Source organism: Centroberyx gerrardi, chromosome 21 (assembly GCF_048128805.1).
Source record: "Centroberyx gerrardi isolate f3 chromosome 21, fCenGer3.hap1.cur.20231027, whole genome shotgun sequence".
NCBI lineage: Eukaryota > Metazoa > Chordata > Actinopteri > Beryciformes > Berycidae > Centroberyx > Centroberyx gerrardi.
This window is the reverse complement of record NC_136017.1, coordinates 1631350-1658892: the sequence shown is the minus strand read 5'-3', so window position 1 is coordinate 1658892 and position 27543 is coordinate 1631350. Positions and strand designations below refer to the sequence as shown.

General features: G+C 39.9%; 2 protein-coding genes across 11 annotated transcripts in view; both read left to right on the top strand.

The window, feature by feature from the left end:
* The window catches only part of LOC139908956 (NACHT, LRR and PYD domains-containing protein 3-like), a 31787-nt gene extending 7474 nt beyond the window's left edge, over nt 1-24313 (top strand). For 2 of the 9 annotated variants that reach the window (XR_013507587.1, XR_013507585.1), the window contains 4 exons: nt 6471-6644; nt 7260-7306; nt 7539-8259; nt 23937-24313. Coding sequence is in view for 6 of the 9 variants with exons in the window: in XM_078291020.1 (XP_078147146.1) it covers nt 16069-16157; nt 16270-16383; nt 16478-16588; nt 16683-16793; nt 17060-17173; nt 18191-18269; nt 18434-18665; nt 18919-20704; nt 20826-20999; nt 22160-22333; nt 22944-22990; nt 23239-23771 (3564 nt within the window). In the remaining 3 variants the exon portion in view is untranslated. Of the gene's footprint in view, nt 1-784; nt 959-6470; nt 6645-7259; nt 7307-7538; nt 8260-14078; nt 14287-15039; nt 15211-16054; nt 16158-16269; nt 16384-16477; nt 16589-16682; nt 16794-17059; nt 17174-18190; nt 18270-18433; nt 18666-18918; nt 20705-20825; nt 21000-22159; nt 22334-22943; nt 22991-23238 lie in introns of those variants that run through there. The other 7 variants (XM_078291020.1, XM_078291019.1, XM_078291021.1 and 4 more) reach the window with 7 other exon arrangements.
* Nucleotides 24314-26674: 2361 nt separating this feature from the next.
* The window catches only part of glsa (glutaminase a), a 40106-nt gene continuing 39237 nt past the window's right edge, over nt 26675-27543 (top strand). For both annotated transcript variants that reach the window (XR_013507588.1, XM_071922994.2), the window contains exon 1: nt 26675-27030. Coding sequence is in view for 1 of the 2 variants with exons in the window: in XM_071922994.2 (XP_071779095.1) it covers nt 26765-27030 (266 nt within the window). In the remaining variant the exon portion in view is untranslated. The remainder of the gene's footprint in view (nt 27031-27543) is intronic.

The window sequence follows — 27543 nt, the reverse complement described above, 5'->3', positions numbered from 1 at the left end:
ACATGAAGGATCTAGAGAAGATCATCCATGCTCTGATATCATGTCATTTAGATTACTGCACTTCTCTCTATTCCTGTCTCAGCCATAATTCACTGTCACATCTCCAGGTTGTTCAGAATAGAGCAGCTAGGATTTTAATTAGTGTTAAGCAGAGATCATATATCCCCAATTGTACCATCTCTCTACTGGTTACCACTAAGGTACAGAATTAATATTAAGATTTCACTGATCACATTTAAAGCATGGCTAGATTTGTCCAGAGTTTCACTGCAGAGCTCTTAGTTCCCTGTGAGCCGGAGAGCAAGCTGAGATCTTCAGGTCCTTCTGACTTTCCCTCAGTTTAGACTCAAGACTGAAGGTGAAAACACTTTTCCCATCAGGGCCTCTAGACTGTGGAATGCCTTCCTGAGGGATTAGGCTCATCTGTTAAAACACTTTAAATCTGCTTTATATATCTCACTATTCTTCTTTATAGCTTTTTGTATAGCATAACATAGCATATACCATTTGGTGGATGTATTTATCCAAATCACCTTATAGTACCATGTGTGAATATATTTTTATCATTGGTGACCTCAGTGGGAATCAAACCAGCATACCTGGCTTTGTTAGTGCTACACTCAGCTCAGTGAGCTACAGCACCATGCAAAGTACACTGTAACCTCTGCTTTTAGATGAATCAAGTTTATCATTATTATTAGTAGTAATCTGAAAGAAAAAACAGACAACACTGACATTAAAATATAAGAGAATAACATTTTTATTTCTGTTAATGTCCATTAAGGCTGAGTGTCTGTAAGCTGTCAGAGAGAAGCTGTGAAGCTCTGGCCTCAGTTCTCAGCTCCCAGTCCTCTAGTCTGAGAGAGCTGGACCTGAGTAACAACGACCTGCAGGATTCAGGAGTGAAGCTGCTCTCTGCTGGACTGGAGAGTCCACACTGTGGACTGGAAACTCTCAGGTAAGATCCATTTACAGTTTTTTCAATTGAATTGACACATTTCACCAAACTAAGGTCTGTGCTCTCAAACAGTCTCTCAGGTCAGGATTCTTCAGTCTGTTCACCAGATTTAAATCCTGCTTTACAAACAGCAGGGTATTCGCGGGTCATTAAAAAAAAAAACAATGTTGCGAAAATTAAGGCTTTAAATGGCATTAAAAAGTCTGAAATTAGATTCCCAGAAGTCTTCAATATTTTCTTTATCATTTTAGCAATACTGAGTAATATTTTACGGGCTTGTTGCACAAAATAACCTTAATATATCAGCGGGGGTTTACAAGTGTTGTTGATCAACACCAGTCACTCCACTGTTACCTCAATTTTACCTAAACAAGCAGTCCAGTCCCATACTCTGTTTTGGTGGAGATGATCCACGCCCCTCTTGAGTTCGGGACTCCTTTCAGCTTCATTTGTGCAACCACGGCAGAACGAACTGCAGTAAGCTTAAAAAGCCTGACAGCCCGCAGTAAGAAAGCTGCTCCAAAACCAGAGTGAATATTGCTGCAGAGGTGGAGGAGCTTGGACTCTGAAAACAAGAGCGATGTGGAGTTGGCCTTGTGTTTATTGGACAGGTAAACAACTTATGATGTAGCTAAAGTTAGCCACGCGCCACATGGCAAACTTTAACTCCAGTGTTTCCCCTGTATTTCTTTCTGACAGTGCGGGGGTGTTGACGCTTTTTCCACGACCACATGTCTCTAATTGTCTTTTCTACTATAAAGATGCGTCTCAGCAGAAATACATTTGATGAAAAAAAAAATTTCTAGCGGGTTTTTTTTAAACATTTGTAACATTTTACAGTGGGATATGTTTCCTCTTTACTTGACATGCTGAACTTTAACACTACTTGCCTAGGTGCCGTTAAAACACCAGTTCATACTTTGTCAGTTTCAGACCACCGTAGCTCAGTGGGACGGGAGGGGTGAGAGAGGGTGGAGCTGGGCTGTGTGACTGGTGGAGGAGAACCTCCTTGGTACACGTCTGCCGATGTTGTAGTTCCTGTGGCTGCCGTTGGATATTACTAAAGGGCCCATGTTACTAGTCCCTTAACCTAATGACTTGTTTGAATTTTAAAAAACATCTGTATGTTAATTGTGATTTATTATAGCCATACTGTAGGAACCGTGGAACCTTATAATTCTGACACACTGATTCAGGCCGGAACAAAATTGATGCATCATTACTGGATGCTTGGGAACTTTACAGTGAAATGAGTGTGATAAATGAGTGGGAAAGTTAGCGGAGACAGACGCACAGGAGATGGCTAGCAAATCCAGAAATGTGAAAATGGAAATTTTCACAACAATAGCTGGAAGAGAAACATTTCCAGGCGTGGTTGTGCGCCGTTGACATAAATGACCGAGAAGCCTACTGTGCAGTCTGTAAGAAATCATTTAAGCTGCACTATGGTCATCAATGTTAGTGATTTGTTCCCACTCCATTCTTTTTCATGGCTACAGTGGCCCTCCCACTGGTAAAACACTAAAGTGATGGACATCTTTTCACCATCAACACTGTGCTTGGTTTTGCTTTCACATTCTGCTTTTGTGTAACCTTAATTGGTGTGACCAGTTACGGCTTGGAGTGGCATTAAAATGTCTTAAAAGTGGTATTAAAAAGGTCTTAAAAAGCATTAAATTCAATTTGCTGATGTCCGCAGAGACCCTGATGCAGGTTAATGTCAGTAAATAAACACCTGACCTGTGGAGGATTTTCTCTGCTCACATGATTTTTAAACCAATTGTGATGCCAACATTTAGCACTGTTTTGTAGCCTCTGAATTACTTTCCATGAAACAAGCAAGCAGCAAGCAAGTTTATTTATATAGCACATTTTCATACATTGAATGCAATTCAAAGTGTTTTAGAAAAGAAAGGAAAAAAGATAGCATAAGATAAGAAGGCATAAAATAATTAATTCATTATGACAAACATTAAAAGTGCATAAAAAGGTACACAGGCAATTTAAAGTGCTTTACATTTTAATAGAAATGCAATACACCATTAAAATAAACAATTTAAACTCATGAAAATAATCAATAGGAATTTAAAGTGCGTAACATTAAAAGTAATAAAAGATATAAAATGGAAGAAAATAAAATTAAAATAAAATACCAAAATAGCAGGAGACGTAACTATAGGCAACACAGAACATGTAAGTTTTTAGCCTAGATTTGAAAATGGTCAGATTAGGGGCATGTTTAATATTATCTGGGAGTTTATTCCAGTTTTGTGTAGCGTGATAAGAAAGTGCTGCCTCCCCATGTTTTGTTCTGCCTCTGGGGACGGTCAACAAACTCTGCTGGAGATGAATGCGTGGATCAGCTTGAAGATATTTCACTATTTCCTCTCCTTGCAGCATCAGTTGCTGAAACCTAAAATAGCAGAAAGGACTTCTAAGATTCTGTCACAAACTGAGACAAACTCTCAAACTGAACCAACTGAAGCCACAGAGCCGATCATGGATGGATTACTGAACGGGCCAACCGGGCACAGGCCCAGGGGCCCGAGAGCTCAGGTGCCCCTGAGCCAGAGCCTGATACATGATGATGCTGTCACTAACTTTACATTTACTGCCCTGCAGTCAAAGGGCTTAGTCATTTATATCAACACCAAAGCCCCAAACTTCCCCCTATAATAACCTAAACATGAGTTTTGAAGGTGTCAGCATGGCTCTGTCACAGTGAGTGTTCCCCTCAGTTTATCTATAGTGCTTTAGCAGTAAAGCGCTGCATTATTGTCCAAAGGCCTTGTAATGTAAAGTCATGGTTTACGAAGACCCCAAAATATTGTTTTCCACTCCTGATCTGTCAGTAGGGCCCACTGACTCATATACCATGCAGCTGCTGTGTGGCCAGACAGTAGATTTTGGGGCATTGCAGGCAATCAGAGACATTTTGCACATTAAAATATGTTTTTTAGGCCTAGAATAATACGTGTTTGCACTTTATTTTACTTTATTTGTATAGCACCTTTCTAAAAACAGAGTTTACAAAGTGCTTTACAAAAAAAAAAGTAGTACAGAAGACAGACAGTAATACAAAGACAGACAATAATAATAGCACAGAGTAAAAACATAAGATTTCAAAACAGGATAAAACAATTACATGAAGGCCAACCTGTAGAAATGTGTCTTGAGGAGTGATTTGAAAGAAGACACAGACTTTGCTAGCCTAATGTCCTCTGGCAGGCTGTTCCACAGTGTAGGGGCTCTAAAGGCAAATGCTCGATCACCTTTAGTTTTTAATCTGGACTGAGGAACAGTCAGCAAAGCTCTGCCTGAAGATCTTAAGCTGCACCCAGGCTCGTAAGGGGTTAGCATGTCTGAGATGTAGGTGGGTGCTAGGCCTAGACAAGCTTTAAATGTGATTAAAAGAATCTTGAAATCAATTCGAAAAATTACCGGTAACCAGTAGAGAGACGCAAGGATGGGAGTGATGTGATCCCTACGTTTGGCACCTGTTAAAACCCTGGCAGCTGCATTCTGGATGAGCTGGAGGCGTGAGAGGGACTTCTGACTGAGGGAGGAGTAGAGGGAATTGCAATAGTCAAGACGGGAGAAGATGAAGGCATGAATGACCTTCTCTAGATCAGTGGGAGATAGGAATGGTTTGACTTTGGATATGTTTCTCAGATGGAAGAAACAGGACTGCATTACCCTCTTCACCTGCTCGTCAAAGCTCAGGTTGGAATCAAAATAAACCCCTAAGTTTCTGGCCACTGGCTTCAAGTTTGCAGAGAGGCTATCAAGTTTGTTTGAAAGTAAGGTAGTAGCGGAGGGTGGACCGAAGACTATGATTTCTGCTTTGTTGTCGTTGAGCTGTAAGAAATTTTGAGACATCCAGGACTTTATGTCTGCAAGACAGTTGTGAAGGATGTCGAGGCGGTCAGGGTCGATAGGTTTGAGGGGAAGGTATATCTGGGAATCATCAGCATAACAATGGAAAGAGACGTTGTGTTTATTTAGTTTTCTCTCCCATAAGTGCACTAACAGAAAAAGATAATAGTCATAGCAATATTATATACCCAATGAGAGCATACAGTAGTTTTTTATGTTCATCTTACTTTTGTATTTAAAAAACTGTTTTGAATATGAATTTGAATCGGTCTTTAATAGCCGAGTATCCTACAAATGTTATCATCTTTCAAAATGATAAGCTTATAGGCTTCTACTTTCATGTCCATCCTCACTAGATTAACGGGTGTGTTAGGTAAGACTATTTCATGATTTGTTTAGCCTTCAGAGGTCTACCTGTTGTTGCTATTTAATTTGCAACATGACTTGCATTCAGTTGTTAGAGACTTAAACTGATTCCAAAACTATATTCAGATAGGTGTCTTTCTAACATGCTGTTGGCTTTGAGTGTGTCAATTTTGAGCTGTAAATCCTGAGTTGAGATTCAGGTGATATTGTGCAATTGGCTCTGCGTAAACTTTAAAACGGATCCCCTTTATTGAAACATTGAGGAAAAAACTAGTAAGAGCAGCTCCTGACCACAGCCAGGCCTGCTGTTCAGAAGTGAAACAACGATTGTGTCTCATAAGGAGAAGCTTCTCTAACCTGTTGTCAGACAGTCTGTTCCTTCTGGAGCTGAGCAGCAAACTTCCTGAACTGAACAGCCGCTCCACAGGCGCTAGATGGGGTCGGGGTTTTGTACTTCATGTAAATGTTTTGGATGTTTGAGAACTGGTTGAGGGTCTCAATCCCAGATCCTCCTGACCTCAAACAATCCATCACTTCTTCTTCTGCTGAGTAGCTGTTTGTCCACCAGCGTCCTGCTCTGAAATCCAGACCTGTTGTTTAGTCGGAGTGTGTTTTTCCCTGAGTTTCACGTTGCTGTGTTGTTGTATCAGATGCTTTGATAAACTGGATGTTGTGTTTTTCACTGTGGAAAGAGTTTTGCTGCCACACAAAGTTTACAACGGACGATAATGTTCTTTGCATCCTCGACTGAGATAAATACAAAGTAACGGGAAAACTTCCAGCTGCTGAAAGTCTGCGTCTCTCCCTCACCCTCCAGCTTTTGTAGCTAGTAGTGACGTAAAGCTGCTGCATGTCCCGAAGATATGAAGAAAAAAACAAACAGGGATTTGAAGAAAAAAAAAAACAGAAAAGGTTGACGGAGGTTCAGGTTTAAGTAACGCAGTAACGGAGCATTACTGGGATTAGAAACTGGAATGTAATTAAATTGTAATCCCTTACACTACTCATTACTGAAAAAAGTAATCACATTACTGTAACGCGTCACTGAGTAGCCTAACGCGTTACCGCCCAACACTGGTGCCCAGGGGCCCTTTGTCTCATAATCCGCCTATGGAGCCGATCACTGCGTCAACTGTTTGCATTTGAGACAGTTACACTTTTTACTAGAATTTGACTGCATTGTCACAACTATTTTCACAGCTGTATACTAAAAAACATCTACCTATGTACCTTGTTTTGTGTGTGTGTATGTGTGTGTGTGTATGTGCAGGCTGTCAGGCTGTCTGCTCACAGAGGAAGGCTGTGCTTCTCTGGCCTCAGCTCTGAGCTCCAACCCCTCCCATCTGAGAGAGCTGGACCTGAGCTACAATCATCCAGGAGCCTCAGGAGTGAAGCTGGTCTCTGCTGGACTGGAGGATCCACACTGGAGACTGGACTCTCTCAGGTATGGAGAGGCAACGTCTGCTAGAAGGCTGAGAGTCACACACATTTTCTCTGTCACACTGAGAAGATGAGAAACACTGAAAGTTCAGCGTTCTTGATTCTTGATGTATCAAGCTCACTTAAACTGTTGATTTGTGACTCTAAAAAAGGCCCTTCACTCCACATTCTTTGTTTTACCGTTTACTTAATCAAACAAAGGGATGAGGAGAAAAGGCACAGTAAAGGACATGTTCAAAGCCACGGTCAAAACTAATTTGTGCTCTAGCTCAACAGCTTCTCTCTACTGAAGGAAAATGTAAATGCACAATCCACCTGATGCTTCTCTGCTGACAGTAATTAGCTAAAGAGAGACGAGCATTAATCTAAGGCAATATAAACTATATGTTACACAAGTAAATGTTAAATATTATCAATATTAATCCAAACAATCAATAAATCTATATTATCTAAATATATATTTTAACAAGAAATGTCTCTTACAAGTACTGTTTAATGTTTAATGGTGGATATGAGTGATGTTGTATGGAAAATCAGAAAATCACTTTTCAAGGTTATGAAGGTTATTTGTTTCCATTATAAAGAGATTATGCTGATCTGACTTTATTTAACCCCACAGTGTGGACCATGGTGGAGTGCAGAGGCTGAAACCAGGTCTGAGGAAGTGTAAGTGTGTATTTAGTTTGATTCATGAAAACAAAGCAGCACACATTCAATTTCTATTTAAATAGAAAGCTCATGTATGTGACATCTATTTATTCAAATCCTACTCTGAAAAAAGATGGCTGACAAAATGTGTCATCATGAAACTGAAGAAATGAACAGTCAATCTGTTAATAAATCAACAGATGTATTAGATGAGAAGCTGCTGCTGTATTGAGTCTTGTTCTCTCATCAGATGCCTGTGAACTCACACTGGACCCAAACACAGTGAACAGAAGGCTCTTCCTGTCTGAAGACAACAGAAAGGTGACAGCAGTGAGAAGGCAGCAGCCATATCCTGATCACACAGAGAGATTTGACTGCTGGCCTCAGCTGCTGTGTAGAAATGGTCTGACTGGTCGCTGTTACTGGGAGGTTGAGAGGGAAGGAAAGGTTCATATAGGAGTGACTTACAGAGGAATCAGTAGGAGAGGAAGGGGTGCTGACTGCAGGCTTGGATGGAATGAAAAGTCCTGGAGTCTGCTCTGCTCTGATGTTAGTTACTCTGTCTGTCACAATAACAGAAGAACAGAAATACCTTCCCCCTCCTCCTCTGACTCTAACAGAGTAGCAGTGTATCTGGACTGGCCTGCTGGCTCTCTGTCCTTCTACAGAGTTTCCTCTGACACACTGATCCACATCCACACCTTCCACTCCACATTCACTGAACCACTCTACCCTGGGTTTGGGTTTGGGTTTGAGTATGTGTGGTCTAGTTCCTCAGTGTCTCTTGTCAGATAGAGGAGGGAGAGAGAAACACTCAGACTGCTGACCAAAGACAGCTGCTGAAATGATAGTTCACTCTGGACAGGATCACATACGCACACACACACACACACACACCTTAATGTGAGAATAGTAATGTTTGTATTTTCATGTGATTACTGTAAACAAACATCCATCAGTCAGTGTAAACAGTATATTCTGTGTGATGGGAAACTGAACAGGGTTTTAACAACACACACGTACAAGAACATGAACATTTTATTGTGAAAATGAAATGAATGAGAAATTAAACCAGACAGAATCAAGTTATGGTTGTTCATCTTAGAGTCTGTTGTTGATAATTGAAGGTTAAAATATCTTTCTTTTGCAACTTTCTTTTATTTGGTATTTTATTCTCTTCTCATCATTCCAAGCTAAACATTTATCTAGTTTTCTGTAATTCTTTGTCAGAAATAAAGTTTTGTCTAAATGAACATTGTTTGGTTTTCATCTTTTCCAACAAGCAGTTTCAAACAGGATTTTTTTTTGTATCGGATAATAATTACTATAAAATAAACTAATTTGTTGTTCTGTTTTATAAGTTGTGAGTCATTTCATCTCAAAATCATGGGGAATGTAATGTATGACATCATTGATTTACATTGTCAAGTTATCTCAAGTGTGATGTCATTTTTCAGCCCAAATAAGGGATTCTGGCCCTGCCCCCTTTCAGTCTAACATGTAAATGACTAGAGGAGTAAAATGATGTTAAAGCCTTTAACTGTCCAACACTAATATTGACTGTTTCTGCTCTCAGGTTCCTCTGTTCTGCTTTTCTTTATTAGTTGAGCTGATTCTGATGAAAACAATAAAAAATCTCTACAGACTGAGCTCAGCATTCAGCATTTCATGAGCACAACATCCACACCATGTTAGCTAAATAGTTTTTAAAAATTCAGTAAAGTATGTAATAATTTCATCTTATGTCATTTCTACTGACATTATTTCATCCATTTTAAGACATTTGAGAGGAAAAGCAAAAGCTGAAACAAAACATTTCAGAGTGTAAAAACTGTCTTCAGACCGGTGGAGCGATAACAGAGACAGTGTTAACATGCACAGAGTTTCCAGCAGCTCTTCTCTGTGTTCAGGTCATATTGTGTTCAGGTCATGGATCTGTTCAGGAGGAGGTTTTTGTGGAGTGAGGACGCCCTCTGGTGGATTGTACCGGCTACAGCATGTGTGCAGGTCGGCTGCTTCACTGTGTAGTGGAGTGGATCCGCAGGTAAACAGCGGAGACCATGGAGAATTAAACTCGGCGTGTACCCGCCTGTGTGGAGAGGATTTACCGTAAAGAGCGAGAGATCCGGCTCGGTGTCCATCAATCAGACAGCAGCCAATAAGCTACCCACAGATCGATATGACGTCAGCAGCCGGTCTGTAGTTGTTTGCAGAATTTATCTTCTGCAATGTTATTACACCAGTTCATATTAATATTGAAACTAGACTCAGTTTATCATCCTTTTTATACATGGTATTGTGTGTGTGTGTGTGTGTGTGTGTGTGTGTGTGTGTGTGTGTGTGTGTGTGTGTGTGAAATCCCAGTATGCCTCCACCACACCACTACTGGCCAGAAGTAATAAAGTACTGCTGCTATTTCTAACCTGTGATCTTTAGGCGATTCAATGAAAATGGTTGCAGACGACAGAAACAGTTTATATAGCAGATCACTTTAGTCACATTGCAGACACAAAGAGCACAACATTGTATTTCTTGTCACAAGCAGCACCACCCAAGTGATAAACATTTTATTTTGCTAGTGCAAAAAAAAATATTACATTGGTCAAACATCCTGTAGACTTTAGATCAGACTAAATGAACACAGAAGACGGGAGACATTGTCAAGCCTGCTAACGGCCACTAGGGGGCAGATAGACCAACTGTGAGAGAGTGAATGTCTCCTAACGGCCACTAGGGGGCAGATAGACCAACTGTGAGAGAGTGAATGTATCCTAACGGCCACTAGGGGGCAGATAGCCTTCAGAGACCCGGCAGGACTCTGGTTACTGTAAGTCCGTAACATGCCACTGTGTTGAAACCTGATGTATCTCAAAGAGGACATAATGGGCTTTCCAGTGATCTTCAAAATAACCGAAATCCGCACAAGCACATTTAATTGCAGAAGGAGAGGTAATCAATCAAAATTAACTATTTCTGTTTTTAAATTTATTTTAGCTATAGCTAAATGGATTTTCAGAAATGTGAAATATTTCTTATCTACTGAATAAGACATTGTTTGTGAATGTCCTTTGTAGTGGACACCGGGGACTTCCTACTGTTTTTGTTTTTGTTTTTTTCACCTAGGCTACTTTACATATACAGTGGTTCTCAATCCTGGCCTTCAGGACCCAGAATACTGCTGGTTTTCTGTCCTACCAGGTAGTTAATTGCAGTTAATTACATTCACCTGTCGTCCAAGGTGTAAACCAGAACCTGATTAGATGGCTAGAATAAAAACCAGCAGGGCTCTGAGTCCTGATGAGCCGGATTGAAAACCACTATAATGTGGGAGATTTTTCACTGACTGAGGCAGAGAGAATTCTTAACTGGATGGTTGAGGGAGACTCAGACAGAGTTAACAGATGATGGTGATGAAGAGGAAGAATCTGAGGCAGAGGAGGAACATGAGAGCTCAGAGGAGGGAGGATAATATCACCCACCATACACTTTTGTGTTAAAAATAACATGTATAGTTCTAAGGTTTATCTATCATTACTTAAAGTGGCATTTAATAATCTATGACCTGTATTGACCTCAACATCAACAAAATTGATCTCCACAGATTCAAAATTTAGTAAATGCCAAAGTCTTTGAGCATGTTCTCTCACAACATGTTTCCTGAAGTACCATTAATGAGAAATACGTTATGAAATTCATAGAATATTTTGTTTCATGTGATTACATGAAATCAATGTAAAAAAAAAAAAAAAAGAAAGGCAAAGAAGCTTTTTTAAGTTCATGTTGAGACAAAACCTTTGTGAGATACATGAAGTGCAAAGTTCTTTTTATAGTTCATTGTCAAAACAAAAATGAATTCTGAGACTAATACAGACGACTTTAAATGCAAAATTCAGCTTTAAAAAAACAGCTGAAATGTATTACCTTGTATTTAAGATTGTAATGAATAAAAATGCATAATTTCTTTGATCCAACATAATTTTTCTGTTTAATAGAGACCTGACGTCCACTATAGAGAACGTGCCATAAAACAAAAGTACATTTAGATTTGTTTTTATTTGTAACATGTTATTTATACCCCAAACACTCTTGAGATAAAAATGATCAAAATTGCAAAACCTTTCTGCTGGGTCTCAGGAGGATAGACTAACTGTGAGAGAGTGAATGTCTCCTAACGGCCACTAGGGGGCAGATAGACTAACTGTGAGAGAGTGAATGTCTCCTAACGGCCACTAGGGGGCAGATAGACTAACTGTGAGAGAGTGAATGTCTCCTAACGGCCACTAGGGGGCAGATAGACTAACTGTGAGTGACCAACCCCCACTATAACTATAATGTTATCTCATCACAACTACACACACACACACACACGTTCCCTGTTTATAGCAGTTACTTCCCCCAACTCAAGTTATATTATATTACATTATAGTCACCAACTTGACTGAGGGGAGAAAAATGTTTTCAGATTATGAGCTTTGTAATGATGATGGCATTGTTATGATTGTTATTTTAATCTTAACAGGCCTAATCATTCTAAATCTTACTTTTTACTCTGTTGTTGTTGCCCTTGGCAATGTGCTTTGGCAATACTGTAGGTACTGTATATGGTCATGACAATAATGCCTTATTGAATTGAACTGAACTGAATGTCTCCTAACGGCCACTAGGGGGCAGATAGATAGACTGTGAGTAAGTGAATGAATATTAAACGCATTCCTAATAATTTGCTACAGAACCAGTAGATCTAGTCATCCGCAGCGAGAGGAGCCGTTGTTTTATTCAAATGAGCTTTTATCACCATCTGCTGTTTTTTCATGTTTTTTTTCTACATTGTACAAAGATGTAGATTCCATCATCAGTGGTGTTTTCCCTTACAGAAATGAATCTCACACATCACATCACATGGGCAATATGTGGAACACACGTGCTTTGCACATGGGAAGTGTGTCGTTTTGGAACATTTTCATAACATGTGGTAACATGATTACATGTGATAAAACGTGTTATCACATGGGAAATCCATGTGCTTTTTCTGTAACGGTTGTTTCTGTTTTTAAGCTTTTTAATGTTTATTGCTTTGTTCCAACCAATACAATTATATTACTGATGTTAATTATACTTGCTTGGACACACATTAAGAACTTATGAAATCCTATCTATTATTATTATTCAAATATATTAGAGATATCATTCAAACATAACATACTAACATTAAATTTCCAGTCTTGAGTGCGCACACACACACACACACACACACACACACACACACACATTTTGAACTTCAACCACAGTTTGTCTGAAATGAAGTCAGTCCACTGAGCATCAGTCGCGGCGAGATGGGGTTTAATATTTGAGATATTTCTGCCGGGAATTAATTTCTATGTTGTTCCATAATAATAATCTCAGTCTGTAATAGTCTATGATTTCAATTAAACTTCTCTCGATTCGGTTTCTCCCTCTCGCTCTCTCAGGTTGCGACGCCTGACAACTACGTTTTCCGCGGAAGAAACATTGTGATTGGACAATAAAGTGAACGATGACACACCTGTTGCTATGCAGGTTTTCATTCAGGAACGAAAAAAACTGAAGACAGATTTTCTCGCCTCAAATGTTTTCAGAAACACATTTTCGGTGAACCGTTTTCGTAATATAAGAGAAAGTTTCCAAACGAGCTGCCATGTTTTTCCAGTTTGAAATCCGGGGGCAGAAACACACCATGACAGTGCACGATATCACGTATGCCACCATAATTGTGTAGGTCTTGACGCCACTTCTCGCGCGATTTTCAACAATGGGGAGTCAGTCAGTCAGTTAGCTACTTTCACTCTTCTAAGCCGGTCCCAGAGGCCCCGCAAAAACAAAAAACTTTTCTTTAGATTATCTGGTCATTCTTTCCTCCGTCAAGCAAAATATTCAAAGAAGAAGCGCCTATATCTGATTGGCTAGTTGTTTAAAAAGTTCTCTCCATTCTTCCGGTATTTTCACACATAAGTAGAGCCGACTGTCTCTGGACTACGCTACATCTTTAACAATCCATGTTTTTCTGTGTCTGAGGCTGTGTGCTCTCTCTCTCTCTCTCTCTCTCTCTCTCTCTCTCTCTCTCTCTCTCTCTCTCTCTCTCTCTCTCTCTCTCTCTCTCTCTCTCTCTCTCTCAGGTTTATTTCCTTGTTGAAGCTGCTGACTTAGTTTCACTTTCACGTATCATCGTTGCGCAGGTTCTTTTCTCCATCAAAAGGCATTGTAAGCAGCAGTTTACATGACAGTTTACAGTGTATTTTACTTTACTGACTATCCAGCAGATCTTTTATCCGATCGAGTCAAACATGTCAGTCAATTTTTACTAGGTTCATTGCCCTCTGCTGGTTGTCTGGTGTCATTGCAGATTATGATATTGACAGGTATATTTGACAGGTACAGGCCGGACATATGTAGAAAAAAAAACGTTTCTTTAGATTAATTCTTTTCTCGGTCAAGCAAAATATTCAAAGAAAAAGAAGAAGCCCCTTTCTGATAGTTCTTTAAAAAGTTCTCTCTTGCTTCTGGTATTTTCACACTGAAGCAGAACATGAGCATCTGTCTCTGTTAACACTTTAACAAGACTTGTTTTTCTGAGGCTGAGCTTAGCATTGCCAAAGCAAGTGGAAAATAAAAAACAATTGATATAAATAGGCCTACAATAATTACAGATAAACTAGAATAAATGTGTAAACAGAGCTGTGTAACGTTGCAACATTGCAATCTCTCTCTCTCTCTCTCTCTCTCTCTCTCTCTCTCTCTCTCTCTCTCTCTCCAGGTTTCCTTGTTGAAGCTGCTGATTTAGTTTCACTTTCACGTATCATCGTGGTGCAGATTATTTTCTCCATCGAAAGGTATTGTAACCAGCATTTTACTGACGGTTTACAGTGTATTTTACTTTACTGACTCTGTTATGTGACTGTTACCGCCTGCCGTTAGCTTATTTAGACTAGAAAAAGAGGAAATCTACAACTCAGCCGTTAAAGGTTTGTCTGTGTGAAAACCGCATGTTTAGCTTCAAAAAAACTCAACGCTCTTCTAACGGTTTTCCAACATGTTAGTGTGTGTTCATGTTAAAATCTAAAGTCTAAAAGTAGAAGTAGTTAGTAGCCTAATTAGTTGTGTTGCTTTCTGCCTGCAGGTTGAGGGAAAAACCGTAAGTTCAATTCCTCTATTGACTCTCACTAACACTGCCAGTGATATAGGATATAGGACTAATGGGATGCTTTTTGACAATTAACAAAAAAAGTTAAAATAAGGTTTATCACACAAGTTCAACATTAAAGATGCTTCACCAACAATATTGTGGAAACTATATTTTCATGTATTATATTTACAATTTAACTATTACTACTATTTAACCTGGCTGGTTTCATGACTTCCTGTTTTCAAGACCTGAGGAAGCAAGTTACAACCAAGAACATGAAGCAATAGCCTACATACCTTAAAATATTTTAAATGTCACATAAAATAAAGTGCAAAGTAAAACAATGTAATCAAAAGACAGTAAATTATATTGCAGCTGTCATTTTGTGTGAAGTCAGACAGATTTTAGATCGACACTCTCGTTATCGCTCTGTCAATGAATTTTAAATCGATATAAATTTCTCCTCCTCCATGCATTACATCCCTATGTGCGGGGCTGGTGTTTAGTTCACTGTGGATGATGTGGTTAATGTCTCCATCTCGTGGACACACAGTAGAACTACATCACCTGATCTGTGATTTCTCTGCCTCAGACTTGGTTATGAGGAAGTGACAGCAGCCTCAGATGAAATTAACACAGACACCCAGAACTGATGAAGGAGAATAAGCAGCGTCTTCTCTGTCAGTGTTTCCTCTACAGATGAAGGCAGAAAGTCTCTGTGACTTGATCTGGATGTGAATTCACCAGGAAAACATCTTCCAAGGTAACATTACTGTTTGATGAATACACTAGCTGACATTGTATGATGTGACTGTATAGTCGATGTGAAGAGGCTAAAATCTTTCAAATCATGCACCTGCTGCTTGTAGATGGTGTTCAAAATGTCATAATATCCAACATTTGTTCTCTTTGTGGCCATAAAGAACATTGTTTTATTTGTGACTTTTAGTGGAAGTATGATCAAATCTAGTTAGGTTGTAATCTCAGTTCACTGCATGCAGGAAGTGTCAGAACTAGTGTGAAAGCTCAGATACATGTTGTGTTTCTGTTAACACACTGTGTACAAAACACAACAACCTCCACAAAACGGAAGTTAAATTGTTGGAAAGAGCAGGTCTTTCTAGTATTTTGTACATTTGTAAATTCAACTCACGGTTCGATACACAATACTGGATTTACAGTTTGATATTGTCCCAATATTTTGACCAAAATCTGAATGAACACAATTATGACTGAAAAAATCAATTAGAGGAAACAAAAGGGAAATTCCAGGGAAATTTCTCACTAGAAAAGTAATGTGAACAGAAACAACTTGGACCTCTCATGACCGAAGCTAAAACTTACTAGCCTTGCACTCTGTAGTCTTCAAACAATGCAAAAGAGAAAAAATCATTCTGAATGTCATTTGTTAGATAATAGGCAGCTGAAATTGCAAAAAAAAAATTCACAAACGTCACACACGTTCATTACATTCCTAACACTCAGTGTATATTTGACATTTTACTGTCAGGAATGATCACAACAGCAGAAGTATTATATCCTGTAATGGAAACCTTGTTGTAATGGATCAGTCCAGCTAACAGCATGTTGGGTGTGTTTGTGTAAAGGTGTTCGCTCTACTATGAGTCAGTCTGAGGAGAGAGAGGAGGGGCTCCCTCCCTCTAAAACCACTCTGTCTGGGGAACATGACAGCCGGACCAAAGCTAAGAGGTAAGATGAGGATCTCTAACTGTTCATGACTGTTCTCCATCTCAGAGCTCAGCAGTGAAATCATTACAGCATCATTATTCAGAGTAAAAGCTCTGTCTCTGTTGTGTTGAAGCCCAGTCCAGCAGGAGAGACCAGACTCCCCTGAACCCAGCTGTGTGTCCATGAAGAGTGACTGGTCTATGGAGCTACCTCCATATTTTAAAGATAAACATCCTTCTGAAAATATGTAAGTCATTATTTTAGGTTGTTAACATGACTAAGAAAGTAAGTTCTTCATAAGGACACAGATACCTTCACTGTGTTCATAATGTTTCTATCAGGATCCAGCAGGAGAGACCAGACTCCCCTGAACCCAGTTGTGTGTCCATGAAGAGTGACCGGTCTATGATTAGACCTCTAAATTTTAAAGATAAACATCCTTCTGAAAATATGTAAGTCATTATTTTAGTATGTTAGCATTACTAAGAAAGTAAGTTCTTCATAAGGACACAGATACCTTCACTGTGTTCATAATGTTTCTCTCAGGATCCAGCAGGAGAGACCAGACTCCCCTGAACCCAGTTGTGTGTCCATGAAGAGTGACCGGTCTATGCTGCTACCTATTTATTTTAAAAGAAAACATCTTTCTGAAACAAGGTAAGTCAACATAATGTTACTAAACCCCCTGAAGAGAGTAAGATATTAACAATAATATGTAACATCGCTCTTGTTTTTTAACCTTTTTCATGTAAGGAAAGTTTGCCGGCTACAATTATGAGGAAGGGGAGAACATTATTCATTCACTCTCTTCTCACAGATTTTCTATCTGGTTGTGGGATTTGAACTGGTGACCTTCTGCTCAAAATCCTGATTTTCTTGAGATTTAAACTACCCTTCCTTTGTCAATTCTGTGTTTCTATCAGGATCCAGCAGGAGAGACCAGACTCCCCTGAACCCAGCTGTGTTTCCATGAAGAGCGACCGGTCTAAGCGTCGCTGTATTGACTTCAAAGATGGACAGCACTCTGCTGAGCAAAGGTAAGAATTTAAAACAGATGAGTTTGTTGTTATCCATCTCTCCTGAGAAGAGGAATGAAGTCATGAGATATAGAATTGGTCCGGCCCTTCATACTCTGCTGATTTAGTTTCCTCTTTCAAAACATCACATCCAATAATCAGAACTGGCTTTCCTGATAACAATGTGTCTTAAATACTCACAACATATTTCACACATTACTTGAAGAGAGTTCTTAAAATTTTCACATGCGTTTCCCAAAGGACTTCATGACGACAAATTGCACAACCTGAAAGCACAACAAGTCGATTGAAGAAACCTTAATTTTAAAACACATCATTTATAGCCTCCGACAGTTCACTTCATCTTGTCTCCTGTAGATTCTGAATGTATATTCTTCTATATATTATTTGTAATGCTGCATTTCAGTAGAGCTGTGACTGACAGGCTGCCTTGTGGATGTAGGCTGGTGTGTGATATCGACCCAGCTGACCATTATAATTTCACCAGTTGGAGGAAAATATTTACTGAATTTTCAGACTCATAAACCACAATGTTGTTGATCAGCCTGGGATTTGCTTAGAGCAGTGCAAAATAGCTGACTGCATGAGGCAGAGGGTATTAATGTAGACTAAAGCACATTTGAAATTTGGTGTAGCCTAATAATAAATACATTAGTGAAAGAGAGATAGCATTATTTATTTATTTAGACAGTAAGGGTTGGTGCAAAAGGAAATGGTTTTGATGTGGAGCTCAGAGTTTAGGTTCAACAGTCTGCTGTAGGATCTCACCTTCACCGCTCCTGCAAAGAGATACTTGACTAGTGCCAGGTTGTCATGAATGAACAACGCATTTCTTGTACTACTTGAGTTGTGAGTATTTTCGGGAAAGCCTCATGAAATTAATTAATGTCATGGAAGAATGACTGTGTTTCTGCCAGGATTCATCATGCCAGAACACAACACTTTAAACAACGTGTGTGTGTGTGTGTGTGTGTGTGTTGTTATCTGGAGACCTAATACTTAATGTTTTCTCCACAGAGTTCACCATCAAAGGAAAGAGGTTTCCAGTGGCCAGTCTGCTCAGGAGCATCAAACAGACCTGGACTCCATATTTATGGTGTGTAAATGTACAACAACACATTTTACTTCAGCTACAAAGAAAATGCAAATCAACCATTCTGGTCATTATAGTCTCCATGCTGCACTCTTTAGACCAGTGGGCTTTCAAACCATGCAAGATGGATTTGATGTTGTGTTCAATGATTTTGTATTCTGTTCCAGCTTCTTGAGGAGAACATTGTCACTTTTGTGAAGAACGAGCTGAAAAGGGTCCAGAGGGTTCTGAGTCCAGATTACCCAGAATGCTCAGAGAAGCAGAGGGAGGATGAGGAGGTGGTGGTGGATGGTGAGGAGGACGAGCAGAGGAGGAGCAGCAGAGAGGCTTTTCTGGAGATCACACTGTACTTCCTGAGGAGAATGAAGCAGGAGGAGCTGGCTGACTTTCTGCAGAGCAGTAAGAGGCTTTTAACAGGTTTAACATGATGGAAAAGGGAAATGGTGGAAAATGAAAGATTTTTACATTTCCAAACTCTGCTGTAAATATGCTGTACACATCTGCATCAGATCTATACAATTCTTCTGGGCTGCACACAGTCAGATCATGTTTGTCCACTACTGATGAGCTGAATAGATATCATGGAGTGGGGGAATATATACATCCACACTGAAATCCACTCATTGATTTCATTTGTTGTTTGTTCATTCAGAAGCTTTTGCTCCCATTTGCCAACGTGAACTCAAATCTGATCTGAAGGAGAAGTTTCAGTGTGTGTTTGAGGGGATTGCTAAAGCAGGAAACCCAACACTTCTGAATCAGATCTACACAGAGCTTCACATCACAGAGGGAGGGAGTGGAGAGGTCAATGATGAACATGAGGTCAGACAGATTGAAGCAGCATCCAGGAAACCAGTGAGACCAGAAACAACAATCAAATGTGAAGATAGCTTTAAACCCTTACCTGGAAGAGATAAACCAATCAGAACAGTGATGACAAAGGGAGTGGCTGGCATTGGGAAAACAGTCTTAACACAGAAGTTCAGTCTGGACTGGGCTGAAGACAAAGCCAACCAGGATATACAGTTCATATTTCCACTGACTTTCCGAGAGCTGAATCTGCTGAAAGGGAAAAAGTACAGCTTGGTGAAACTTCTTCATCACTTCTTTAATGGCACCAATGAATCAGGAATCTGCAGGTTTGACAAGTTCCAGGTTGTGTTCATCTTTGACGGTCTGGATGAGTGTCGACTTCCTCTAGACTTCCAGAACAACAAGATCCTGACTGATGTTACAGAGTCAACCTCAGTGGATGTGCTGCTGACAAACCTCATCAAGGGGAAACTGCTTCCCTCTGCTCGCCTCTGGATAACCACACGACCTGCAGCAGCCAATCAGATCCCTCCTGAGTGTGTTGACATGGTGACAGAGGTGAGAGGCTTCACTGACCCACAGAAGGAGGAGTACTTCAGGAAGAGGTTCAGAGATGAGGAGCAGGCCAGCAGAATCATCTCCCACATCAAGACTTCACGAAGCCTCCACATCATGTGCCACATCCCAGTCTTCTGCTGGATCACTGCTACAGTTCTGGAGCATGTGTTGAAAACCAGTGAGAGAGGAGACCTGCCCAAGACCCTGACTGAGATGTACATCCACTTCCTGGTGGTTCAGTCCAAACAGGGGAACGTCAAGTATCATGGGAGAGCTGAGACAGATCCACACTGGACTACAGAGAGCAGGAAGATGATTCTCTCTCTGGGAAAACTGGCCTTTGAGGAGCTGGAGAAAGGCAACCTGATCTTCTATGAAGCCGACCTGACAGAGTGTGGCATTGATATCAGAGCAGCCTCAGTGTACTCAGGAGTGTTCACACAGATCTTTAAAGAGGAGCGTGGGCTGAACCAGGACAAGGTCTTCTGCTTTGTCCATCTGAGCATTCAGGAGTTTCTGGCTGCTGTTTATGTCATCGTCTCATTCATCGACTCTGGTGTCAATCTGCTGTCAGAAACTCAATCAACATCCAGAGACAAATCTCAGGTAAATCACCTCTACCAGAGTGCTGTGGACAAGGCCTTACAGAGTCCAAATGGACACCTGGACTTGTTACTCCGCTTTCTCCTGGGCCTTTCACTGGAGACCAATCAAATTCTCCTACGAGGCCTGCTGACACAGACAGGAAGTAGCTCACAGACCAATCAGGAAACAGTCCACTACATCAAGGAGAAGATCAGGGAGAATCCCTCTCCAGAGAGAAACATCAATTTGTTCCACTGTCTGAATGAGCTGAATGACTGTTCTCTATTGGAGGAGATCCAACAGTACCTGAGATCAGGAAGTCTCTCCAGAGCCAGACTCTCCCCTGCTCAGTGGCCGGCTCTGGTCTTCATCTTACTGTCATCAGAAGAAGAGCTGGACATGTTTGACCTGAAGAAATACTCTGCTTCAGAGGAGGCTCTTCTGAGGCTGCTGCCAGTGGTTAAAGCCTCCAATAAATCTGTGTAAGTGCATCGAAAACTGGATAGATTCAATATACTAGACCTAATATTTATACAGAGGAAAAAAAAATATTTTCAATTATTTATTTTCTATTGTTCATCTTTATCACTCATGATCCTTCAGGCTGAGTGGCTGTAATCTGTCAGAGAGAAGCTGTGAAGCTCTGGCCTCAGTTCTCAGCTCCCAGTCCTCTAGTCTGAGAGAGCTGGACCTGAGTAACAACGACCTGCAGGATTCAGGAGTGAAGCTGCTCTCTGCTGGACTGCAGAGTCCACACTGCAGACTGGAAACTCTCAGGTGAGATCCATTTACAGTTTTTTAAATTGAATTGACACATTTCTCCAAACTAAGGTCTGTTCTCTCAAAACAGTCTCTCAGGTCAGGATTCGTCAATCTGTTCAACAGATTTAAATCCTGCTTTACATGCAGGTTAATGTCAGATTTTCTCTGTTTACATGATTTTTAAACCAGTTGTGATGCCAACATTTATCACTGTTTTGTAGCCTCTGAATTACTTTCCATGAAACAAGCAAGCAAGCAAGTTTATTTATATAGCACATTTTCATACATTGAATGCAATTTAAAGTGCTTTACAAAAGAAAGGAAAAAAGATAGCATAAGATAAGAAGGCATAAAATAATTCATTATGACAAACATTAAAAGTGCATAGTAGTTGTTTGTCCACCAGCGTCCTGCTCTGAAATCCAGATCTGTTGTTTAGTCGGAGTGTGTTTGTCGTTGGCAGTGGAGGCTCCTTGTCGGGTTGTTTTTCCCTGAGTTTCACGTTGCTGTGTTGCGTATCAGATGCTTTGATAAATTGGATGTTGTGTTTTTCGCTGTGGAAAGAGTTTTGCTGCCACACAAAGTTTACAACGGACGATAATGTTCTTTGCATCCTTGACTGAGATAAATTCAAAGTAATGGGAAAACTTCCAGCTGCTGAAAGTCTGCATCTCTCCCTCACCCTCCAGCTTTTGTTTTGCTTCTTTAGATAGTAGCGACGTAAACCTGCTGCATGTCCTGAAGATATGAAGAAAAAACAAACAGGGATTTGAAGAAAAAAAAAAACCTTTGAAAATGTCAAAGGAGAGAACAGAAAAGGTTGAAGGAGGTTCAGGTTTAAGTGACGCAGTAACGGAGCATTATTGGGATTAGAAACTGTAATGTAATTAAATTGTAATCCCTTACACTACTCGTTACTGAAAAAAGTAATCACATTACTGTAACGTGTCACTGAGTGGCCTAACGCGTTACTGCCCAACACTGGTGCCCAGGGGCCCTTTGTCTCATAATCCGCCTATGGAGCCGATCACTGGGTCAACTGTTTGCATTTGAGACAGTTACACTTTTTGTCAGAATTTGACTGCATTGTCACAACTATTTTCACAGCTGTATACTAAAAAACATCTACCTATGTACCTTGTTTTGTGTGTGTGTGTGTGTGTGTGTGTGTGCAGGCTGTCAGGCTGTCTGCTCACAGAGGAAGGCTGTGCTTCTCTGGCCTCAGCTCTGAGCTCCAACCCCTCCCATCTGAGAGAGCTGGACCTGAGCTACAATCATCCAGGAGCCTCAGGAGTGAAGCTGCTCTCTGCTGGACTGGAGGATCCACACTGGAGACTGGACTCTCTCAGGTATGGAGAGGCAACATATGCTAGGAGGCTGAGAGTCACACACATTTTCTCTGTCACACTGAGAAGATGAGAAACACTGAAAGTTCAGCTTTCTTGATTCTTGATGTATCAAGCTCACTTAAACTGTTGATTGGTGACTCTAAAAAAGGCCCTTCACTCCACATTCTTTGTTTTACTGTTTACTTAATCAAACAAAGGGATGAGGAGAAAAGGCACAGTAAAGGACATGTTCAAAGCCACGGTCAAAACTAATTTGTGCTCTAGCTCAACAGCTTCTCTCTATTGAAGGAAAATGTAAATGCACAATCCACCTGATGCTTCTCTGCTGACAGTAATTAGCTAAAGAGAGACGAGCATTAATCTAAGGCAATACAAACTATGTTACACAAGTAAATGTTAAATATTATCAATATTAATCAAAACAATCAATTAATCTATATTATCTAAATATATATTTTAACAAGAAATGTCTCTTACAAGTACTGTTTAATGTTTAATGGTGGATATGAGTGATGTATGGAAAATCAGAAAATCACTTTTCAAGGTTATGAAGGTTATTTGATTCCATTATAAAGAGATTATGCTGATCTGACTTTATTTAACCCCACAGTGTGGACCATGGTGGAGTGCAGAGGCTGAAACCAGGTGTGAGGAAGTGTAAGTGTGTATTTAGTTTGATTCATGAAAACAAAGCAGCACACATTCAGCTTCTATTTAAATAGAAAGCTCATGTATGTGACATCTATTTATTCAAATCCTACTGTGAAAAAAGATGGCTGACAAAATGTGTCATCATGAAACTGAAGAAATTAACAGTCAATCTGTTAATAAATCAACAGATAATAAACACAACAGGTGTATTAGATGAGAAGCTGCTGCTGTATTGAGTCTTGTTCTCTCATCAGATGCCTGTGAACTCACACTGGACCCAAACACAGCAAACAGAAAGCTCTTCCTGTCTAGAGACAACAGAAAGGTGACGAGGGTGAGAGAGGAGCAGCGATATCCTGATCACCCAGAGAGATTTGACCGCTGTCCTCAGCTGCTGTGTAGAAATGGTCTGACTGGTCGCTGTTACTGGGAGGTCGAGAGGAAAGGAAGGGTTTCTATAGGAGTGACTTACAGAGGAATCAGAAGGAGAGGAGAGGGTGATGACTGCAGGCTTGGAGGGAATGAAAAGTCCTGGAGTCTGATCTGCTCTGTTAACAGTTACTCTGTCTGGCACAATAACAGAGAAACATTCATACCTTCCTCCTCCTCCTCTGACTCTGACAGAGTAGCAGTGTATCTGGACTGGCCTGCTGGCTCTCTGTCCTTCTACAGAGTTTCCTCTGACACACTGATCCACATCCACACCTTCCACTCCACATTCACTGAACCACTCTACCCTGCGTTCTGGTGTGTGTGGTTTGATTCCTCAGTGTCTCTTGTCAGATAGAGGAGGGAGAGAGAAACACTCAGATGACCAAAGACAGCTGCTGAAATGATAGTTCACTCTGGACAGGATCTCACAGACTCACCTACATCTTAATGTGAGAATAGTAATGTTTGTATTTTCATGTGATTACTTTAAACAAACATCCATCAGTCAGTGTAAACAGAGTGTATTCTGTGTGTTGGGAAACTGAACAGGGTTTTAACAACACACACATACAAGAACATGAACATTTTATTGTGAAAATGAAATTAATGAGAAATGAAACCAAACAGAATCAAGTTATGGTTGTTCATCTTAGAGTCTGTTGATGATGATTGACAGGTTAAAATATCTTTCTTTTGCAACTTTGTTTTATTTGGTGTTTTATTCTCATCTCATCATTCCAAACTAAACATTTATCTAGTTTTATATAATTGTTTCTCAGAATTAAAGTTTAGCGTAAATGAACATTGTTTGGTTTTCATCTTTTCCAACAAGCAGTTTCAAACAGGATTTTTTTATATTGAATAATAATTACTATAAAATAAACAAATTTGTTGTTCTGTTGTTTTATAAGTTGTGAGTCATTTCATCTCAAAATCATGGGAATGTAATGTATGACATCATTGATTTACATTGTCAAGTTGTCTCAAGTGTGATGTCATTTTTCAGCCCAAATAAGGGATTCTGGCCCCGCCCCCTTTCAGTCTAACATGTAAATGAATAGAGGAGTAAAATGATGTTAAAGTCTTTAACTGTCCAACACTAATATTGACTGTTTCTGCTCTCAGGTTCCTCTGTTCTGCTTTTCTTTATTAGTTGAGCTGATTCTGATGAAAACTATAAAAAATCTCTACAGACTGAGCTCAGCATTCAGCATTTCATGAGCACAACATCCACACCATGTTAGCTAAATAGTTTTTAAAAATTCAGTAAAGTGTTAAAGTATGTAATAATTTCATCTTATGTCATTTCTACTGACATTATTTCATCCATTTTAAGACATTTGAGAGGAAAAGAGGCTGAACCACGATGTCAGAGACTCAGATTCACACATTTATGTTCAATATCTAGAATTCTGAAAGGAAAATTAAAAACATTCCATTTTTAATATATAGGTGCAAGAAAATGTAATCTTTTTTTTTTATCAAGGGAGAACTGATGAAGAAAGCAGCATCATGATAAACATAAAAGTCACAAACAACATATAAAAATGTAAGAAAGTAAATACAATCAAAGTCACATTAAAGAAAGAAACAGTCAGATTTTATGTCAAAAGTTCTCCAACAGGCAGAAGACAAGATCCATCATTTCATATGAAAACACTTTTCAACTCTATTCTACACTTTTTGAACTTTATTTACCTATCCTCACTCACAATAAAGGTAAATTTGACTCCAGGTTTTATACATGTTTCATGATTTTCACAAGAATTTCATAGTAAATCATTTTTTTACACTTTAATCTGCCTAATTTTACCCATTTTGGAACCTATACTCTCAAACTACAGGCTGATTTGACCTCAGAAAACAAACCTTTTTCAGAAGCAAAAGCTGAAACAAAACATTTCAGAGTGTAAAATCTGTCTTCAGACCGGTGGAGCGATAACAGAGACAGTGTTAACATGCACAGAGTTTCCAGCAGCTCTTCTCTGTGTTCAGGTCATATTGTGTTCAGGTCATGGATCTGTTCAGGAGGAGGTTTTTGTGGAGTGAGGACGCCCTCTGGTGGATTGTACCGGCTACAGCATGTGTGCAGGTCGGCTGCTTCACTGTGTAGTGGAGCGGATCCGCAGGTAAACGGCGGACATCTCTACTTTTCCTCCAGTACATCTCAGAGGGAAATCTTATTCTTTTTCCTCCACTACATTTATCTGCCCGCTGGAGTTACTAGTTACTTTGCAGAATAAGGTTTTACACGCAAAACATACGATGAGCTCATAAAATATGTTGCATTGTTAGAGTTTAAACTCCCCAACAGTATCTGGAGCAGTTAGACCGAGAACATTAAAATACTTCTGACACGTTCATGCTTCAATAATTTAACTCTCAGACAGAATAAGGACTTTTACTTTTCATACTTCAGTACATTGTACTGCTAATACTTTTACTGAAGTAAACCTTTGAATGCAGAACTTTAACTTTTAATGGAGTGTTTTTCCATTATGGTATTGCTACTTTTACTTAAAGGATTTGAGGACTTTTTCCACCACTGACTAATAGTAGTTGAAGTATACTATCACACCCTAGCATTGGCCCTATCCATGTTCTAGAAGTAATAAAATACTACTTTTTCTAGTCCTGTCCAGGTTCTGATATTCCGATAATATATCTATAGGGATTTTACAGTGTGTGTATGGTATTCAATAGTGAGTTTATAGCGACCTTGTTGTATTTTATTGGATTTTATATCCTATTGTATTACTATAATATGCTTATAGTAATCTATAGGGACTCGTAGTGTGTCTGCGGTACTCAGTAGTGATGGTATTTTCTTTATCTTCTATTGTATCTATATTCCTAGGGGTTTAAAGCTTTGTTGTGATATTTGCATGGTGTCATAAAACTTATAGGACTGCTACTTATATAGGTTATATTTTAAGTAATTTGTCATGAAGGGGCAGAACTACTGTAATTATGAATATAACAAGAGTATTTATTGAACCTAATCGATAAAATGTTCGCTCATGGTTGCAATGAACTGATGGAGAGAAAGGCTCAAAAACACAACACGCGCCCGGTGAAAATAGTGGGTGTGGAATTCATTGTGACTGATAGCTATTGCAGCCAATCAGTTGCGGATCTGCACTGTCATAAACCAATCAGGTACGCGTACGGTGTGAAAGGTAGGTTGTATCCCACTGAGAAACATTTCTGTCGGGTGAGTCACCAGGATAACCGTTACTCGACCGAGAAAGCCGACACTCACAACGGGAACAGGGCTCTTTAGTTTTGCTGAATTTCTATACCCAGCCTTAGTTACGCCGCTCAGACTCTCTGCTCGATAGGATTGAAATGTTACATTTTCGGTCTTCGGTAGCGCTCAAGGAGTTGTTTCAATCCCAGCTGAAGCGTCCTTTGACAGGTATCGTCGGTAGTAAAGCGTCACCTCCAGCCGCCTACTGCTTCAGCACCGTGTGTTTGGATGTGAGGTCTCCGTCCAGAGGGAAGGCACCTGCCGGATGGAGACCGCAACACTACGCCAGAAAGCAAGGCATAAGAGGCTTTTGCTCCAAGAGTGACGGCCACAATGAAGCCAGCAAGGATTCAGCAACAGAGAAGTGAGTAACGCCGCTGCTGTCAGATGCTAGCCGTTAACTAGCCCTGATCCGTTACGTTTTATTGCATGGAGATAACGTCACGCCAAACTCCCTTTTAAAAAATCGTGCATTTCAATGTTGCTTTGCTTATCACTAGATTTACATGCAGGGCAGAGCATGGCTTAAGATATTTTACGAATCTTTAGTGTCTTTTGGTAAATTCGGCATGTAAGTGATTCGCAAAATCAGCACTTAATTTCAATAAAAATCTCAACTTTTAGAGCTGATTCCCGCTGCCTGCTACACAGCCCACCACAGTGTACTTTGGTGGAGGAGGAGGAGTATGAGGCGAACCAATTCTAAAAGTTGAATTTTTATTTAAATAAGTCCTGCTTTGTGCATTGGATGTTTGCCGAATTTTAGAGTGGCTCCTAACGATTTGCAAAAGGTCTTAAACCATGTTCTACCAAGTATGTATTGTACCGATAAGCAAGGCCAAGTTTAACTGATTGAGTTTTAGAACGGAGTGTGGTG